General features: G+C 29.4%; 6 protein-coding genes across 9 annotated transcripts; 3 read left to right on the top strand and 3 right to left on the bottom strand.

Annotated features, from left to right (window-relative positions):
- Nucleotides 1-584: 584 nt before the first annotated feature.
- LOC142645850 (uncharacterized) lies at nt 585-4,494 on the bottom strand. Its single transcript, XM_075823271.1, is given in 2 exon segments — nt 585-856; nt 858-4,494. Coding segments are annotated over 2 exon segments (3,570 nt in total). The 5' UTR covers nt 4,290-4,494; the 3' UTR covers nt 585-718.
- A 195-nt stretch (nt 4,495-4,689) lies between these two features.
- LOC113798959 (solute carrier family 35 member G1-like) lies at nt 4,690-11,238 on the top strand. The gene is made up of 4 exons (XM_075823273.1): nt 4,690-6,390; nt 6,456-6,713; nt 6,784-6,872; nt 7,261-11,238. The coding sequence occupies exons 1-4, from the start codon at nt 5,737-5,739 to the stop codon at nt 7,760-7,762; spliced, it is 1,503 nt and encodes a 500-aa protein (XP_075679388.1). The 5' UTR covers nt 4,690-5,736; the 3' UTR covers nt 7,763-11,238.
- LOC113798960 (solute carrier family 35 member G1-like) lies at nt 6,450-9,739 on the bottom strand. Its single transcript, XM_027349553.2, has 4 exons — nt 9,214-9,739; nt 8,633-9,144; nt 8,334-8,564; nt 6,450-8,265 (listed from the first exon to the last, which is right to left on the bottom strand). Exons 1-4 carry the CDS (start codon nt 9,737-9,739, stop codon nt 8,089-8,091), a joined length of 1,446 nt encoding a protein of 481 aa, XP_027205354.1. The 3' UTR covers nt 6,450-8,088.
- A 498-nt stretch (nt 11,239-11,736) lies between the features above and the next one.
- LOC113798963 (adenylate kinase isoenzyme 1-like) lies at nt 11,737-13,316 on the top strand. 4 transcript variants are annotated; one of them, XM_027349557.2, is made up of 3 exons: nt 11,737-11,895; nt 12,471-12,596; nt 12,665-13,316. In XM_027349557.2, exons 1-3 carry the CDS (start codon nt 11,819-11,821, stop codon nt 13,155-13,157), a joined length of 696 nt encoding a protein of 231 aa, XP_027205358.2. In that variant the 5' UTR covers nt 11,737-11,818; the 3' UTR covers nt 13,158-13,316. The 4 variants fall into 4 exon arrangements, with proteins under 4 accessions (XP_027205358.2, XP_027205361.2, XP_027205359.2 ...); XM_027349560.2 differs by having other exon boundaries at nt 11,777-11,899; XM_027349558.2 differs by lacking the exon at nt 11,737-11,895 and adding an exon at nt 11,933-12,152.
- On the bottom strand, nt 12,768-16,377 carry LOC113798962 (uncharacterized). Its single transcript, XM_027349556.2, has 3 exons — nt 16,055-16,377; nt 13,969-14,242; nt 12,768-13,900 (listed from the first exon to the last, which is right to left on the bottom strand). Exons 2-3 carry the CDS (start codon nt 14,173-14,175, stop codon nt 13,331-13,333), a joined length of 777 nt encoding a protein of 258 aa, XP_027205357.2. The 5' UTR covers nt 14,176-14,242; nt 16,055-16,377; the 3' UTR covers nt 12,768-13,330.
- LOC113798961 (trypsin-1-like) lies at nt 15,307-16,467 on the top strand. Its single transcript, XM_027349555.2, has 2 exons — nt 15,307-16,185; nt 16,246-16,467. Exons 1-2 carry the CDS (start codon nt 15,307-15,309, stop codon nt 16,438-16,440), a joined length of 1,074 nt encoding a protein of 357 aa, XP_027205356.2. The 3' UTR covers nt 16,441-16,467.
- Nucleotides 16,468-19,575: the final 3,108 nt, after the last annotated feature.

The raw sequence follows: 19,575 nt of genomic DNA, 5'->3' as shown, positions 1-19,575 counted from the left end.
TCACAAGAAACGAAACTTTTTTCATTATCTGACCAAATTACTTTAGGTAAACCATAGAAACCGATGAAACGACTTAAACATTCAAAAATTGATTCTACGTTCTTGTTGTTGACTATATCCAAATGAACAGCACGTGAATTACCGCAGACAAAAATCATTCCCAAAATCTTTGCTACTTTCATCTTTTTTGTGATGAATAAATCGATACCAATATTTGTAAATGCTTTTTCAGGAATTTTAACTCTTTCGCTTGGTAAAGGAGGAGAAACAAAAGAATAGCTTTTCCCTCGAAAACGTTGACACACTGGACAATTAATAACCAAACTTTTCACCATGAAATAGATTTTTGGAATGAAAAAATATCTCTTCAACTCAAATATGGTTCTAGAAATTCCTGCATGAAAGAACTTTATATGAAACTCTTTTACCATGTCTTTGACAATCGGAGAATCAAATAAAATTATCGGAAATTTTTCTTCAAAAGATAATTCACTGTTATCGATTCTTCTTTTTAAACGAATTAAGCCGTCTTCATCTAGGAAAACTGGCCATTTATGAAGCGGAGAATCTTTAGGAAAAGGCTCCTGACGAAACAGATGTTGAAATTCATTTTTGAAAAGATTCTTTTGGACTATTTTTAGTAGTTGAAGTAATGGTTGATAATGGATTCTCTGGGAATCTTCTACTCTTGAAGACATCCAAGCTAACAATCTTTCGATCACCAATAATGCCTTCTTAAATTTGAGATTACAGATTCTTTCAAATATATTTGTTTCAATAGAAATTTCTGATGAACTTCTTCTAACATTCGCAAGAACGACTGCCTTATCCAAACTAACTTCTCCCGAAAATGAAGTTGGACCATTCCACCAAAGTTTATTCATCTTCAACTTTTCCAAAGACAAACCACGAGATAAACAATCGGCTGGATTAATCTTGGTTGGGATAAATTTCCAAATATGAAGATTGCCAAAACTTTGAATTTCTCTTATACGATTCGACTCAAAAGCACCAAGACTTTTCGGATTACTAGAAATTCTCGCCAACGTAACCATTGAATCAGAGAATAAATTACCAATCTTCAAATGTGGTAACTCCTTTAAAACTTTAGCCATTAAACGACTTCCTTCTAAAGCTGCTGCTAATTCCAACTGAGGAATGGTACGTTTTGTTTCGGAGACCAAACGAACTTTTGACATTAACAAATGGCCACAATTGTCTTCATAAACATAGGCACAAGCGCCATAAGCTATACGACTTGCATCCACGAAAACGTGTAACACCAAATCTTTGCAACTTGAACGCCAAACACCTCTTGGAACACGAATATTGACTAAATCTTCCATTTGTTTAGCTAAAGTTTCGATGCGTTCAATAAAAGGAATATCGATGGATACATCCCAATCGTACTTAGAAAGATGAAGATCTCGGACCAAAGAACGGAACTTCAGTTGAAAAGGTGCCAAAAGACCTAAAGGATCAAAAAGAGAAGAAAAAAAAGAAGAAACAGTTCGTAACGTCCAGGAAACTGGCTTTTTTGGTATTTTAAAAACGATCACATCCTCCACGATGTCCCAATTTAAACCTAGAATTTTGCTTGCATCCTTTTCTTCGATCTTGATTTCAGGATTTTTCGTCCTGAAATATTCGATAACTTCTTTCTTGGCAGTAAATTTATGGATTTTCATAGATCCTTTAGACAAAGCTTTTTCGACGTTGAAAAAACGAACGAAAAGATCCTCCAAATCGTTTGCAGTAAATAGAATATCGTCCATATAAATACATTCGGTTAATTCTGGATCGACTTCTCTCAACAACTTGGAAATAGCAGATTCTAAAATATACGGACTACTCGTAGCGCCAAAAATAACACTGGTAAATTGCAAAATGACTAATTTACCATCTTTCTGCCATAAATATTTTAAATATTTACGATCTTCTGGTTCAATTTTTATCTGTAGAAAAGCTTTCTGAATGTCACCAAATAAAATACAGCTATTGAAACGCCAATTTAATAACATCTTTGTTAACTTTAAACCAGTTAGATTTCCTTTAAACAAAAAATCGTTTAAAGATCTTGCTGAACCGCGTTTAAACGACGCATTAAAAACAGGTCGAACATCGTATGTTGTATTTTGACGAACAACTGGAAAATGATTCAAAAAGAAGCCATCTTTAGCATTTTCATCAATGACTTCCGCAAAATTGTTGTTAACGAAAAAATCTAATTGTTCTGTATAATTATTCAACAACTTGTCTTTTTCCAATTTTCGAACCAAAGCTGGTAATAATTTGACTATCTGATTAAAATTATCTTTTGGTCTTTCTTCATTGATCCAAGGTAAAGGAGCATAGACTCGTCGTTCTTCTTCGTTTAACCTTAATTTATTTTGATAGGATTTGATCCATTTCTTGTCTTCAGTATTATTTTCAACGTCTGGAGCTGAATTATCAAAAAATATTCGTTCAATGTCTTGAACTGGGCAATGGACACTTTGACATAAAGAGGTATAAAAACTTTTTGAATTCCTTGTATGACCATGAATGACAGTGCCAATTTTCGTATTATAAGCTTCAAAACCATTTTCAATTTCAACAAACTTTCGTTCTTCGGCTGGTGAAAGAATATGATTGAATAACCAGTCCAAACCAAACAAGACATCAATTTTAATTTTTGAATTTTCAGTAGAAGGAGAAATTGGGTTAAATCCCAATTCTAACGTTTTGTTTAAAATTCTTTTAGGAATTGTTTCAACTTCTTCTAAAATTGTTTGTGGACCAATTAAAACTTTATCTGGACCAAAACTTATTCCATTCAAACTTTCAAAACGAATAAACGTTGATTTCAAAATTTCGGTTTGATTGTTTCCATAGCCATGAATTTCTATGCCTTTTTCAACGGTTGTTTGAACTTTTAAATTATTGGCCAAATTTTGTGAAATCGAACTAACCGTAGCACAACCATCTAACAAAGCATAAATTTTCTGTTTCTTATTCTTGTAAATTGCCCATAATTCGAGAACCGATAAAAAAGTTTTAGTTTCGTTTGTTGAGGAAATGGCAACATGATCAATTTGATTGTTCGATGAAAAATCGTTGGTTGCCATTGTTGCATTATTTGTTTGATTGTGGAAATTCATTGTTGTTTTTCCTTCACAAGGACAAATTGAAATGTTGAAATTTTTTCCACACTTGCATCTTTCACCTCTTCTACAGCCCACATGAAAACTGTTGAATTTATTAAGGCAACGAAAGCACAATCTATTAATCTTTACTTTTTCAAATTTTTCTTGTCTAGGTAAAGGACATTTATAACTTAGATGCTTTCCATTACAAATCAAACAATTAATATTTTCCACGGTGACCAAAGAAAGTCTTTTTGATTTTGAATTGAAATTATTAACATCATACAACTCTTTATTGTATGCAGCCTCGAAAGATGTTTTGATCTTTGACAACAGAATTTTCGGAAAATTATCGTTATGAATTTCTGCAAATAAAAGATCGTTTTTCTTTATCTTAAACAGTAAGCACTTTGATAATTCTTTAGCAGCAAATACTTTATCTTGTTCATGCAAATTTAAAATTGCATTTGCTATCATTAATGCTTGATTCCAATCGGTTGATCTTGAATTTTCATATAAAATTTCTAAATTATTAATCCTTGACTTGATTGAACTGACAATTAAGACCTCATTGTCATATCTTTTTTGGATTTGTTGTAGGATATCATCTAAGTTTGGTTTTTTATGATCAAATATCAATATAAAATCATCAGGTAGCATTGATTTAATTTTGATGATCTTTTCAATGGTAGAAAAACTTTCATTTTCAACGATTTCATTTTTAACGTAAGAATACCATAACGGGAAATTTAAAGGATCCGCATCCTTAAATTTATAATCCTCGGTTTTATAAATTTTCGTCGCTGAAACTTTATTATTTGTTATCACTTCATTTGATTCTTTTTCAAATAAGGTTTTTGCCGTTAGGAATTTCTGGCACCAAGAAACATACTTCTTAGTTACTTCTTTAATCTTTTCTTGCTTAATTTCATCATCAGGAAGACCGTTTAACATAATATAATCGTTGTATTTACTAAATTGATCGAATAAATCAATTAACTCCTTTTCTTTCTGTGCAACAATTTCGGAATTAAAAAACTGTTTTCCAATAACGACGTCTTGACCAAACAGCGAAACATAAAGGGAAAACTTAGACTCCAAAATTAATATAAAATTGTTTCTTCGATTTAGAATTTCACGAGGTTCTAAAATAGAAAAGTCCATATTGGCTCGCCAAAAATATAAAAAACAAAAACTTAAACACAATAATAAAAGAAACAATATAACTTTAATATTAAAATAATTCTGGGTTAAAAGAAATACATAAAAGTAGCTTTTGATTTAAATAAATCAAGAGCGATTGTTGTTAAATCAATTAATTGGATTTAGAATTCACAATATCCACATTTATATTTTTTGAACTAAAAAATTTTTTTTGAAATAAATAATTTTTTCCTTTGAAAGGAAATCTATAATGTGTTTTGTCGTTCATGGTCATCCTCGTTATTTTAATTATTATCTTTGTCGTTCGTTTTTTCTCTTGTTTACATCCTGTGTTGTAAAACTTGTTACAAAACAGCAGCCAATGGAAAAAATTGTTGTTTTGGATTTATATTCTGATAGAGCGCACAGACAAAAATCGTAAGCGTTTGCGCCTGGATTCAATTTAAAAAGGAAAAACGTCGATAAATGACGGTGTGACGGTGGCGGCGGTTGCCATCGATTTATAATATCCATTTCTTATATATAGAAAGTGGCCATTGTGAATTGTTTTTGTGTGTGTGTGAAGTGGATTCTAAACTCCACAAGAATTGGATTCTATAGAATTATTGTTTTACATAAAGTGTGTTTGTTTGTATATTTTAAAAGAATAGAATTCATTTGCTGCTCAAATATATGCATAAAATCAATTTGAGAATTCAATATTTCACAATAATAACAACAGCGACAATAACAACAATTGGTGATCATCATTCATTTGTTTGGAGTATACTACTGTGACTCAGGAGAGATGTAAATTCCTTAAAGTTTTTCATTCACTTGAATCCATAATAATCATAATCAATAATAATAATCAATTGTCCGTTTGTCATCAAAAAGAATTATTCACATTCATCATTGAATTCTGTGCATATTGAATATCCACAACAACAAAACAAAACAAAGAAAAGAAAGAATTCAATTGAAATCCAAAATTGACTATAGAATTTCATATCTTCGCTTTTTGTTTGGATCGATTCTTTTCATTTCTGTTTCTTCGTTTTTTTTTGTCCCTTCGAATTCCATTCATCTTAGAATAGAAAAGATATTCTGTTTCTACATTCCTTTTTTTCATATTGAAAAATTCATATTATAAATAATAATAATAATTGTTATCGATCGCTCCATCCATTCTATATATATCTATACTCGACAAGGAAGACATTAAACAAAATTCAAGAATATTCTACATCATCATTTTTATTCCGAGAAACATTTTCATTATTATTGTTATCGTCGATTCTTTGTCAGAATTAGAAAAAGTTTTTGTTATTGTTGTTGGCGTCTCTCTTTTTTCTTTGCTCGCTTCTTCTCAATTCTTCTTCGTTTTGTTCTTTGTTTTGTGCCTGAATTCTGTGTTCTTACATTCAATTCATATATCCAGAATCGTTCCAGCAACGATGCTATCTGAATGAATCATTCAATTACATTCAAGTCTCATTCACCACCACCACCATCGTCGCCATCGTCGTCATCGTCATTGTCGTCGTGGACAAACACATCATCAACCATCCGAACATCAAAGTCATTCGATTATTCAATAACAAACATTCGATTTGACGATGATAACCAGGATGATAATGAAAATTTTACAAACAAAACAAAAAAATCATTTCGTTCAAATTGGAATCAATTTAACAGTAGTTTCGATTATCGTGGCGGTACAATATTAAGTGATCCATTATTTATTGAATTTCGTGATCGAAATTCACAAAAATTTCATAAATTAAATTCATCAAATTCATCATCGATGATTCCATCGGAAATAATGGATTCAATTCATTCGGAAAAATCTACAATCAATCATCATTTATCCGGATCATTGAATAGTTGTTGTGATGAAACTCAACGTCTAGTTGATCTAAATCATCATTTAATAAAGGAAAATCGATTTGATGATTCAGATGATTTAGAATCTAGTCAGAATTTTAAGAAAAATAATAATTTCCATAATGAAACAACAATGAACCATGGTTGTAATTTTGCATTATATAAAGGAATATTTTATTCATCATTATCATCGGTTTTCTTTTCATTATCAGCTGTTATTGTTAAATATCTTAAGGTTTGGTTTTCGTTTTCAAACTTTTTTTGATTTTTAATCTGTTTTTTTCTTTATATTACCATTAGGATATTCATCCCGGTCAATTGGCTGTATCACGTTTTTTCGGTATATTCATATTGACCATACCGTTAATTGTTTATAATGATCAAAATCCATTTGGCCCAACGGAATTACGACCAATATTAATAATGCGTGGTATTGCTGGTGCTACATCATTATTTTTGCGTTTTATTGCATTTCATTATCTTTCGATTGCTGATGCATCGGTTATTATATTTTCCGTACCAATATTTGTTTCAATATTTGCATGGTTTTATCTTAAGGTAATTTGCTGTTTGTTTTTTTTTGTAAAAAATTTCCAACCAAAAATCTAATTTAATTTATTCAAATTAGGAACCATGTGGACTATTTCATACATTAACCATTATAATAGCAATGATCGGCCTGATAATGACAACAAAATTACCAATATTTTTTTCATCATTTAATGATAATAATCAATATTATAATTATTATCATCCATCATGGTCATCAACATCATCAATGTTTATGAATGTGGCTAATAATAATATAAATATACTAGCATTGCAAGCCATTGGCCATTGGCTTCGTCTACTAAGTAGACGAAGTCTAGCTTAGTCATAAGGCCAAGTCCAATGCAAGCCAGCCATTTGTTTATGTAAAAATCAAAAGATCCTTATAAATAAAAAATGCAAGCCATCCATTTTTCGAGCATGCGCATTGAAATAGAAAAAAGTGTTTCGTCTCAGCCAGCCAGCCAGTCAGTGTTTTACTTTTTTATGTTATTAGATCATCGTCATCAATGATGATTAATTCAAATAACATGACATCATCAACAAACATGATAACAGAAAATAATGATCGTCTTAATCATTTATATGGTGTATTAGCTGCATTAAGTTCATTAATATTTTCATCATCAGTTTTTATATTGATTCGTAAAGCAAAAAATGTACATCATTCTGTGATTATGTTTAATTTTGGTTGGGTTGCTATTATTGAAACAACAATATTAACAACATTATTAAATGGTTTTTCAATGCCACGTACACCATTCGAATGGTATTTAATTGTTGTTTTGGCTGTATTTTCATTTTGTGGCCAGATGCTTTTAACACGTTCATTACAGCTAGAACAAGCTGGTCCAGTATCAGTTGTACGTGCTACAACCGATATTACATTAGCATTTTTATGGCAATTGATTATATTCAATGAAATACCAGATTTATGGTCAATTTTTGGTGCCTTAGTTGTATCAAGTTGTATTGTATTGACAGCAATGCGTAAATGGTTATTATCATTACCTGAACATTCACGTATTAAAAATAAACTTTATTTTCTTTTATTATGAACAAAAAAAAACACACACAAAGTCTGAATGAATCTTCATTCAAATTTTAATTTTTTTGTTTTGTTTTCAAAATAACCTATGATAAAAATGATATAATATTTTTCTCTTCAACATAAAACAAAAATATAAATATTTTTTAGTAAATCAAAAATAATTTATATCACTCATATACACACACACACGAACACTATTGGATTGATTGCTGCCAAAAAAAATGAATGAATGAATTTGTGTATATCAAAAATTGGGGTATCAATATAAAATTATTTTCATTTCATTATTTCGATGATTAATTTGTTGATGATAATGATGATTATTGTAATTATTTATTTGGAAAGAAATGCAAAACGTATACGCATTGGATGATTATCCGGTAATCCAATTATATATTTACGAAATGATAACAAAAATACGGCACTTAATACTAATATTGCACCAATTATTGTAAATATATCGGGTATTTGTTGAAAAAATATTATCTGCAATATGAATGCAAAAAATGCCTGTAAAAAACAAAAGTAAAAATTATTTTTTCGTTGGGAAAATGATGGTAGTTTCCAATCAATCTTACTTCACTACTTGTTCGTATTACCGAAACAACACCAGCTTCTTCAATCTGTATGGCACGTGTTAATAATAATTGTGCATAAAATGATAATATACCAATTAAAAATATTAGATATGGTGTATAACCTTCTGTTGGTAATTGAATATCAAAGAAAAGATAATCAATTATAACCATTTCGATCATTGATATAATGGAAAAATTGAATAAAATCACATATTTATCAACATCTTTGAGCTATTGATACCGAGGGAAAAAATTTGAATTAATATTTTTTGTTGTCAACAAATGTCGATTCGACTAACCTTTCGAATGATAACATAGACAAAACAACCGACGAGTGTTGCACCAAGACTAAATAATGTTCCAATTAATTGATCACTTAAAACTGAAGATGTTTTATCCATTGTTTCATTGTTATTTGAGAAATTAGCAGTTGTGGCCATTGTAGTTGTGGTAATAATTGTTGTTGTTGTGTTCAAGATTGGATGATTTTCCTGTTGTACAGATTTACCAAATATAAATTCTAATTTTGATGCAAAAACGATACCAATAATAGACATGCAAAATGCCAGTACATGATAAGGACCAAAATGTTCTTTAAGAAATATTCTTGCAAAAACAAATACAAAAACAGGCATCGATAAAATGATAATAGTAGAATCGGCCATTGACATATAATGTAATGCTGAATAACGACAAAATACACTGGTACCACCAGCCAAACCACGTAATGCAATCCATAAATATGTACCGGAACAACCAAATAATGGCTGTGGTGATTCTAATGCCAATGGAAATGATAGAATTATGATTCCTAAGGGAAAAAGAAAATTCGATGAGAAAAAAACAGCAATGAAAAAATTGATCACGAAAATAGTCTTACCAAAATAACGAAAACCAGCCGTTGTACCTGGACTAACATCTTTAACATATTTAACAACCAATGTTGTTAATGAAAAAAATAATCCAGAAAGAATTGTTAAACAAATTCCTTTTAAAAATTTTTTCGTACGATTAACAAAATCACTTTTCTGACTAATTGTCATTGAATGTATTGAATAACGTGGTTGTTTTTTACCATTACGATTATTATCATCATAATTATTTACTGTTGTTGTTGTTGTTGTTGCTGAACATTGATCATTGATTGGTATCATACTTAAATCACCATTTATCTTTGTATTAGTATTATTATTATTATTATTAATCATTGTTGTTGTTGTCGCATTAGTTAAATTTGGATGACCATTTAATTTTATTATTGATTTATCTAAATCATCATCATCATCAATTGTTGATAATTTTATTGATTGTTCAGATTGATTATGATTTTTTGAACTACCATTTGTATGTTGATGTTGATGATTATTATCATGATTTTGTAATGATAAATTATTCTGTATCGACATTTTTTTTCATACGCACACAGACACAAATGAAGAGAGATTCCTATATGACCACAATATATTCACAAAACTTGATTGGAAAATCTAAAAATAAATAAAGAAAACAACAACAAACAAACAAAACCGAAAAAGAATGAATTAATCATCAAATAATCACTTTGTTTTATATTATTCTCACTATCTATATATAAATTATCTATTATCATCGATTATCGACTATAGTGCATAATACGTGATTTCATAGGCGTCCATTGATCACTTATTGATTAGAAAAAGTTTACTTATTACTTACTTACTTCGATGTTTAGTTTGTTGCTGTTGTTACATTGATCATTATTATTTAATTAATTAATTAATGATTTTGTAAAAAATCTAACCTGTATTACACCTTTAACAAAGTCAAAAATCAAATGAAATTTGATTGATCGATGAAGGGAATGATTCAGTGGAAAAACAAAAAACCGAACGAACGAAAATTAATTTTAAACTTGAAAGAAACGAAGATTTTTCTGGATGAAAAATATGAAAATTGTGTGTTTGTTTGGTTGTTGTTTTGAGTTCGAAATTTTCGAAAAACAAAAAATTTAAAATTCAAATTTCAAAAATTTGATCATCACATGAAAATTTGAACATTTCTCTTCTCTCTCGTTTTGTTGAAAACATGATGCCTTGAGCTTGACAAAATCGATGATGTTAATGTATAAAAATTTGAATGATGATGATGATCTGAATAGTCCTTGGCATTGACAACAATAACAATAACAAACAATATTCATTTGAAAAATAATAATAAAAACATTTTCATTTTCAAATCAAATCAATTCGAACGGTTGTCGGTGTTGATGTTTGGTGTTGATGTTGATGATGATGAGAAGTAGTGATGATAAAACAAATGTCACATAGGAAAAAAATCAAGCTGCCAAAAGTCAAAATGAAAAACTTTTTGTTGACATTAATGATGATGTCCAGGTGACTATAATGAATATAATCCTAATATTGTCAACTATGTCACCTGGACTACCTGGAAATTTTATTTTGTGAAAAAAAAAGAAAAAAGAAAAACAGGATTTTCAAATCGGAAATCGAAAATTATTACCATAATAATATAAACATCCTATCTCTTTTTTCAATAATAATGATGATCCGATATTGAGATCATTAGGATGATATCATCATCATCATTGTTATTTGTTGATTTTGTTAACATCATTAACAAACAACAACAACAAACCTTGATGATGATCGTGGTGGTAACCGTAATAATGGTTGGTGGTAGCAGTAAAATTCGTTCGTTTATTCGATATATTTTGGCTAAAACAAAATTCATGTTTGCATGTTCAAACATATTTTTTTTTGTTTGTCATCATCAGTTAGATGACATCAGAATAATGATGATCATGATAAAGACATTGGAATGAAAATGTTGAATGTTCTTCGAATTGTAAGAATAAAAAAAATTTGACTTTGGCTGGGTTGGTTGGTTGGTTGGTTGGTTGGTTGGCTGGGTAGAATGGATAAAAATAGAATCAAAATAGAATAAATGAATTTTCAATGACAAAAAAGAAAGATTGGGAAACAACATTTGTTTTTTTTTGTGAAATTTTAGAAAATTTTTAAAAAAATTCAAATTGAAAAATTACCATGAAAAAAAAATGTTTTACGAAATTCGAATCATGAGATGTGTGTTTACACGAACAAAATGATTCGAACATTTTTTTTCGAAAAAAAAAATTGTTTACACACCTGAATACCTGCACTGTATGAACAGTTTTTTTTCAAACAATTTTTTTTTTCCCCGGTATTCAATCATTCGGATGAGATAATGTTTACATTTTGTTTGTTTGTTTTTGTTTTTCGATTTCCTTTTAATTAAAATTTCGAAAATTTTGATGATTAATAATTAGGATGATGTCATATGAAAAATTGCAAATTCTCGAAATTCACGAAACAAAAAAAAAAAAACAAAAAAATATTTCATTTCGAAGAATGTCCGTTCATAGATGACGTACGTCGAAAATAGTTTATCCTTTTGGTTTTATTTGGCTGTTTTTTTTTTTTGGAATCCAAGGATTATATAGCATCATGGAACTCAATAAAAGTAAAAAATCCCAAAGGTCTTTTTCGAAAGGACAAATTTCGTGGCGTAAAAGATCATCCAAGTGAGTATGTAAGATTTTTATGAAAAAAAACAACAAAACAAAAGCAAAAACTCGAAAAAATTCGAAAATTCTAAACAAAACAAAGAAAGAAAAAAGATCCCACCGAACGAATATGTTGATGATTTTTTTTTTTACCAACAACATTGATATTCTACTCAACAATACACAAACACACACACATGATCTTTGCATTGTAGAATATTTATAAATAGCTGAAATTCGTCCGTAAAACGACAACAAAAAACAAAGAAAAAAAGGTTAGCTAAAGGTCTTGTCGAGTCGCAAAAGACACAAAAAAAAGTCTTAATGGTAGCTGTTATTTAGATTTCGAACGAACAAAAAAATTTCATCATCTTAGATCGTTAGATGTTGTTGAACGATGGTAGAATCATCTTTCTGTTGAACAACCAACTTTGTTGATTAAATCTTGATTAATTAATTAATTTTCTTTCAAATCAAATTAATTCAGCAAAAATTTCATTTTCATTCATAATAATTATCATTACAATAATTTTATTAATTGAAGCAAATTTTTTCCCATTTACCACCGATAATAATAACGTTGATAATAATAGATTGATAACGTCATTAATGATGGCACCATCATCGACATCGACAAAATCATCCAAACCAATCATCATTTTTGTTATTGGTGGTCCTGGTTCGGGAAAAGGTACTATTTGTGAACGATTAAAAACCAAGTAAGTTTTCACCCAAGAATTGATTGACTTGAAAAAACTAAAAAACTTTGTTTTTTTTAAACCAAAAGATATGGATTTACGCATTTATCAACAGGTGATTTACTTCGTGATGAAGTTGCATCCGGTTCTGAATTGGGTAAAGAATTAAATCAAATTATGCAATCAGGAAAATTAGTATCAAATCAACATGTATTGAATTTATTAAAACGATCAATTGAAAAAAATCTTTCAAAATCTAAAGGATTTCTTATCGATGGTTATCCAAGAGAAATAAATCAAGCAATTGAATTTGAAAAACAAATCGCTCCTTGTTCATTGGTTTTATATTTTCATTGTTCGGATACAGTAATGATGGAACGATTAATAAATCGTGGTAAAACTAGTGGCCGAGTGGATGATAATGTTGAAACAATTAAAAAACGTTTACAAATATTTCATTCAAATTCGGATCCAATTTTAGAATATTTAAAACCAAAATTGGCTAAAATTGATGGTGATAAATCGATCGAATCGGTATTGGAATCGGTTGAAATGGTTATTGCAAAATTATTGCATGCTTGAAAATATTTTTTTAAAAAGTTATTTTTGATTGTTTTGAACGAAAAAAATTCAATCAATATCTCTTTGTTTTGTTTGCTGTCTTCCATTGATTTGATGTTATTTCAAAAAAATACTCCAAAAATTAGATTAAATGATGCTCAATGATGATGATGATTTAAATCTTTCGTTCTTAATCAATTATGATAAGTAGTTAGAACAACTCCAGGTGTTTGACGAATATTCGAAGATGTTCGGGATGCTGGTGGATGATGTTGTTGGCGATGCGGATGTTGTTGACGATGCGGATATGATGATGTTGAAGGTCCAATCTGTGAATAAATATTATCAATCTGTTCATATTGATGATTTGGATGTTGTTGATGTTGTTGTGGATGATAATTTATTGTTGTTGGTTGTAAATGTTGTGGTAAATAATAACGATTATCATTAATAATTGATTGTTGTCGATAAGGTGATGACATTGATAAACCATATTGTTGTTTAACTTCTTTAATTGCACGTTGTCTTAAACGTGATACTTGTAGCTGTCTCCAATCACGTATCAATATACAATATATTATTGTTAGAAGAATCAGACCGGCCAATATAAATGTACGAAAAATAATCCAACCAGCTGTATCGAATATTCTTGAATACATTAACAACAACAAATAGAATATCATTGATACGGCAAATATTAATATTGATGTTATATGTTCTTTGATGATGGCAATCAAACCAATTACGAATAAAATGATGCCCAACTATTTAATGATCGAATAATTAATTAAAATTTGATTAATTTTTTTTGTTGTTGAATGAATAAACTTACCAAAGAAATAATTCCAACAGCAAGATATGAACGTTCTAAAAATGATTCAGCAACAATTATTGCAATAATTGCTATTATTATCAATGATAATATTAATGATATCAATGTAAATTTTATACATTTAAACCATTGACTTTTTGGTATTAAATCTTCATTTTGTATTTCAATTTTTTCAATATAATCAGCTTTTAATTGTGGTCGTTCCATTATTTTGTTTTGTTGTTGATTTTTTTCACAAACTATTGATTCATTCGAAAAAATATTTCATGGTCATCTGGTTCATTGAAGAGAGCGAAAAAGGGTAAAAAAGAATCAATGCAAAGGCACAACGAATATTATCAAGAAGTTAAAAGACGAAAGAAAAAACAATTTGAAGAAAGAATTTAGGACAGAAACGAAGATGTTTTCGTCATGATTCGGTTGATTATTATTATTCGTTATTCTTTATTCTTTAGTTTTTTTTGGCAGCCAATATATTCATTACATTGCCAAGAAAAGAAGAAAAAAAAGCCGAAATGATGACGCCGATGAATTGTTGTTTTTTTGGATTATTATTCTTCTTCGTTGAAGCAATGAGTGAAGAAAAGACAATCTTTAAGGCAAAAAAATTATCGTTTTCAAAAAAAAAAAATCAAATTTCCGTTCCAATATTTTCAGTTCCGTACGAATTGGCCTAGATTTGTTTAGCAATCGATGTGTGTGCCAAATTTTTTTACAGCATACCATACACACACATATAGACAAAACAAGGTGATTGAGGGTGATTATGGGTACATAAATGTAGCAGGATGATGGTGTATCATTTCACTATTTGTGTTTTGAAATGTTTTCAGGTCATTTCATGTTTGAAAATTGTCGATAAAAAAAAGAAGAAAAGAAAATCTAGGCTGAGAGATGCGTCCGGAATATCGTATGATGATGATGATGATGATCTGATTATCATCCATCATCATAGAATGAAAAATAGATTTCGGTGTTTTGGTGTTATGAACACACACACACAACGTCAACACCATTGATAATGACTGTTGATTGTTGTTGATGACCATAATTAACATTTTTTTTTAAATTAATTAAACATGATTTTCATTGTTTTCAATGCGACAATGTTGTTTTCATTTTTCACTTTCAATCATCGCCAATCATCATCATTTGAGTTTAGTTAATGAGAAGCGAGAGAAAGGAAAATATTCGTTGTTCCAATTTAAGAAACGTTTTGGTCACTAAACAGGAGGGTGCTGGTGGTGGTACATTTTTTTTCGACTATAAAAATGATGATCATCTTTTGAGTTTCATCAAATCCAAATCCAAATCAAATCAAATCAATCTGAAACAAAAATGTCTACCATTCGACAAATAATGGCCATGATGATGATGATAATCAATACACAAACAACGTTCACGATAATAATGATGATGGTAATGATTGTTACCGGTCAACAACAAATTGATGATAATCGTCTTCCTTTTGGGTCATCGACAACATCGACAACGACAACGACGACAGAATCAACTTTTCTTGTAAATGGATCAATACCGATAAAATGTGGCTCATATAATAGAATTTCCGGATCAATTCATGAATTACCGGCACAATCACAACGTCAACCACGTATAATTGGTGGACATGATGTATTGATTGAAGAATTTCCATGGCATGGTTCATTACAAAAACTTCGTCTATTATTTCCATTACCAATACCGGATTGGCATCATATTTGTGGTGCATCAATTATTAATGAATATTATCTAATAACAGCAGCACATTGTGTTGATGGTCTAATTAATTCATGGTGGCCAGGACAATTACGTATTGTATTAGGTACCGATAGATGGCGTTATACATTATTTCAAAGAAATATACAAATGATACCGGTATCGAAAATTATTATACATCCAGAATGGAATTCACGTCGAGCACAAAATGATATTGCATTGATACGTTTAACCAAACCGATTGTTTTTAATCAACGTGTACGGCCAATATGTTTACCAAAATCAAATGATTATGAAATGAATGGTGGCCAATCGGTAACTGTTGCCGGTTATGGTTATACAACTGATAATTTAGTTATAAATTTCTTACCTGATCGATTGAAAGCAGTTCGTGTACCGATAGTACGAATGGATAATTGTCGTCAAACATATAATGTTTCACGAATACCGATAACAGATCGTATGATTTGTGCCGGTGTTACAACATATGGCAGATGTTCGGTAATATTGATAATGATTGATTTTATTTTATTAATTACCATCTATCAATCTATTATTTAGGGTGCAATGAGAGGTGATTCTGGTTCAGCATTAATCAGTTATATGAATGATAATGAACGGCGTGCAATACATACCGGTATTGTTTCATTTTCATTACCATGTCGTATGTTTGGTGCACCAGATGTTTATACACGAACATCATCATATCTAGAATGGATCGATAATGTTATTAATAATCGTACAAAAATGATTTAAATTCAATCGGAAAAATAATAATTTTTTTTTTAAATCAAAAAACAAAACAAAAATACAACCATCTTATGCCTCTCGTTTTTTTTTCTTCTCACTTACATCATTGATTTTTATTTTAAATTAAAATAATTTTTTAAAATTTCAAAAAATTTCACAAATTTTCATCATTCGCCGATTCTCTGCAGCAAGAATTCGAATTTCATTCGATTCGAACGACGCATGATCATTTCGAATGACTAAAAAAAAAAATATTGTCGGCGATTGCGTAATTCGAAACAAACCATTCAATTTTCATTCATCGGCAGATGGCAAAATGACGATGTTTTTTTCATCGTCGTCGTCGTCGTCGTTGTTCAATGATAATTTGGGGAGGTAAAGTAAAGGCAATGGAGATTATGGTATTCGCTAAAATCACTCTCACTTTCCCTCACTATCTCCCTCCTTTTTTTCTATTTCATCAATGAAACCGCTTCATTCTGGTTTGAAGTGGTTTTTTTCGTTGTTCATTTTCTGTTCGTCTGGCTTTCATTTGGTTGTTTTTTGTTTTTTGTTTTTTTTATTTAAATTTTTTGGCCTACAAAGTTTTTTTTCTGATCGGCAATCCGGCCTGGTTATAATCCGATTCATTTAATCATTTGATTGATCATTAAAATTTTCGCTTTTTTTGTTGAAAATTCATTTAAATCAAAAAATTCTTTTTCCGGTTTTTGAAAATTTTATGAAAATACGTCGTTTAATGACAACGGACCAACGGTTATCAATATTCGTTCGAGGAGGGTATGCGCATGTGTCAATCGAAAAAAAGGGGTATATTATTTGGCTCATTAATTTTTTGGACCATATCCGATTTTTTCCCGAAAAAAATTTTTGATTTCAAGAAAAAAATCCAAACTTTCAAGTTTCAAAATCATATTTGTTCTCTATCTTTTCATCGAATAATAATCTGTTTTGGGTAAACAAGAACAAGAAGAATATTCTACAATTTTGTCGCAAAATCATCGTTGACAACCAGCCGAACCGAACGATCTATATCTTTTGTGTGTTGTTATTGTTGATATACCCCCATCATCAACCATCATTTTTTTATAATTCCTAGTGGTCCAAAAAATGATAGATGAATATCCAAAAAAACCAAACCAAAACAAAAAAACAAACGACAAACGACAAACGAACGAAAAAAAAAAACAAACAACAGGAGTATTGTGTATTGGTGTGTGTAAAACACAAACAGATACTGTGTGTGTGTATACAACTTGTGTAAACTTTCATTCATTCATTTCATTTCATTTTACCAAGCTTTTTCTGGCTTTTTACCCGGATTCAACATATATAATAAGTGTTTTAAGTTTTTTTGTTCTGTTTGCTTCTTCGTTTTTCATCATCATCATCATCATCATCATCAGTTTTTTTCCGAAGAAAGAAGAAGAATATTTTCTGGTGAATCTCAGAATGAGTTATTAAATGGTGTGTGTGTGTTTGTTTAAGGTTCTACAGGCTTATATTTCATTCTGAAAATTCTCTACCTAAAACCAAAAAACATCATCATCATCAAATGATGATCATAAGGATCATCGTTTGATCAATCAATCAATCAATTTTCATCTTTGTAATCTGAAAATTTCACCTTTTTTTCCACACACACATGTTTGTGTTGTGAATTTTTTCTTTCTTATGTAATCATCATTCGATTATCGTCGATTGTTTGAAAATAATGATCATTATTTTAACCTGAGTTTTGTCAATTCAAACAACAACAACAACAATTATTTACTCGAACGAAAAAACGGTTTTTTTTTGTTTTTGAAATTCTTGCTAAAAAATGTTTGTTTGTCTCTGTGTGTGTGTGTCTAATCAACAAAACGAAATTTCATTCAACACTTTGTTTGTTTTCGAGTAAGTTCCAGAAAATTTTTTGTCATCATCATCATCATCAAAATTTTCTATTTTTCAATTCTGTTTTGTTTTTCTCTTTTTCAAATGTTTGTTTTCAATGGAAAGGGTGTGTGTGTGTGTGTGTGTATTTGACAAGAAACAAAAAAAAATATTTGACAATTCAAATTCTTTCCATTGTAATTATCATTCTGATTTATTGATTCGATGATTCGATTTAATGGATGTTTGTTGGTGATAACCTTGTGTTTGTCTATGTGTGTGTTTGTAATGATAATGATCAAATGATAATGAATGTTCAAATGATAAATGATAATAATGTAATGTACATTTTTTGTTTATTTAAATTTTTTTTTATGTTTATTTTACGAAATGAAATGTGTAGGTACCTATTTTGTTTTTATTCAAATTATTTCATCCATAATGATAATGATGATGGTGATCATATTACCCAATCATCATCATCATCATCATAAATAACATCTTTTTGATTCATTTATTTTTTAAAATTTTTTTATTTATGTTTTTGTTCGATAATCGATCATTATTATTATTATGATATGATTTACGTTTCGTAATCTAATATCCATCAACATGCAAGGATAATCAAGAATTCTGGCTTTGTTGTTTGGGTTTTTTTTTCGAAAAAAAACAAACAAACTAAACCTTTAATTATCTTGATTTTTTTTGTTTGGAAAAATTTTTCAACAAAAAATTTTCCCTCTTATTTAACAATCACGATTAACAATCTTGATATCAATCTTGTTTGAAAAAGACCATAGCCCATAGCAACAATTGTAATAAAAAATGAAAAATATTCGTAATAAATTGATTAAATTGAATCAATCAATCAAATTTCATTCCATAATCGATCATCGATCATAAAAAGATAATTAATTATCTTTATGTATTTTTTAGACTATTTCAACTCTTTCAACCATTAACAACAACAACAACAACAATCGAATGTTTTATTTATTTTGAAGTGAAAGTAAAAGTAATTATAATAACCCTTGTCTTGTTTCTCTCAATCTCTCCCTATCTATCTCTTTCTGATTGCTTGTTTCGGATCGTTTGATTTTGATTTTTCGGTTTGTGGAACCTTGAATTTTTTTTTTTATTTTCAAGCATCATTGCAATTGCTGTTGTGTCTGAGAGAGAGGGAGAGAAATATGAAAAAAAAACAGCAACCATTTCCGTTGAAATAGTTTTTTTTTATTTTTTATTTTACAAAAAAAAATCATTTCA

This window comes from Dermatophagoides pteronyssinus, unplaced genomic scaffold (assembly GCF_027571235.1).
Source record: "Dermatophagoides pteronyssinus isolate colony J.1.1.1.1 unplaced genomic scaffold, Derpt_VIB-CSIC_2022.12 sq0025, whole genome shotgun sequence".
Classification (NCBI taxonomy): Eukaryota; Metazoa; Arthropoda; class Arachnida; order Sarcoptiformes; family Pyroglyphidae; genus Dermatophagoides; species Dermatophagoides pteronyssinus.
The sequence above is the reverse complement of the archived record's forward strand: the minus strand, read 5'-3'. Positions and strand labels throughout refer to the sequence as shown.

What these genes read in the sequence shown, in the direction of transcription:
- LOC113798959 (XM_075823273.1), top strand. Translation starts at nt 5,737, where the DNA reads ATGAATCATTCAATTACATTCAAGTCTCATTCACCACCACCACCATCG. An exon ending in TTGCATGGTTTTATCTTAAG is followed by an intron (nt 6,714 to 6,783) that starts GTAATTTGCTGT and finishes TATTCAAATTAG; the next exon opens with GAACCATGTGGACTATTTCA. An exon ending in TTACCAATATTTTTTTCATC is followed by an intron (nt 6,873 to 7,260) that starts ATTTAATGATAA and finishes AAACATGATAAC; the next exon opens with AGAAAATAATGATCGTCTTA.
- LOC113798960 (XM_027349553.2), bottom strand. Translation starts at nt 9,739, where the DNA reads ATGTCGATACAGAATAATTTATCATTACAAAATCATGATAATAATCAT. An exon ending in GGCTGGTTTTCGTTATTTTG is followed by an intron (nt 9,145 to 9,213) that starts GTAAGACTATTT and finishes TTTTTCCCTTAG; the next exon opens with GAATCATAATTCTATCATTT. An exon ending in TCTATGTTATCATTCGAAAG is followed by an intron (nt 8,565 to 8,632) that starts GTTAGTCGAATC and finishes CGGTATCAATAG; the next exon opens with CTCAAAGATGTTGATAAATA.
- LOC113798963 (XM_027349557.2), top strand. Translation starts at nt 11,819, where the DNA reads ATGGAACTCAATAAAAGTAAAAAATCCCAAAGGTCTTTTTCGAAAGGA. An exon ending in TGGCGTAAAAGATCATCCAA is followed by an intron (nt 11,896 to 12,470) that starts GTGAGTATGTAA and finishes TGATAATAATAG; the next exon opens with ATTGATAACGTCATTAATGA. An exon ending in TGTGAACGATTAAAAACCAA is followed by an intron (nt 12,597 to 12,664) that starts GTAAGTTTTCAC and finishes TTAAACCAAAAG; the next exon opens with ATATGGATTTACGCATTTAT.
- LOC113798962 (XM_027349556.2), bottom strand. Translation starts at nt 14,175, where the DNA reads ATGGAACGACCACAATTAAAAGCTGATTATATTGAAAAAATTGAAATA. An exon ending in CTGTTGGAATTATTTCTTTG is followed by an intron (nt 13,901 to 13,968) that starts GTAAGTTTATTC and finishes ATCATTAAATAG; the next exon opens with TTGGGCATCATTTTATTCGT.
- LOC113798961 (XM_027349555.2), top strand. Translation starts at nt 15,307, where the DNA reads ATGTCTACCATTCGACAAATAATGGCCATGATGATGATGATAATCAAT. An exon ending in CAACATATGGCAGATGTTCG is followed by an intron (nt 16,186 to 16,245) that starts GTAATATTGATA and finishes TCTATTATTTAG; the next exon opens with GGTGCAATGAGAGGTGATTC.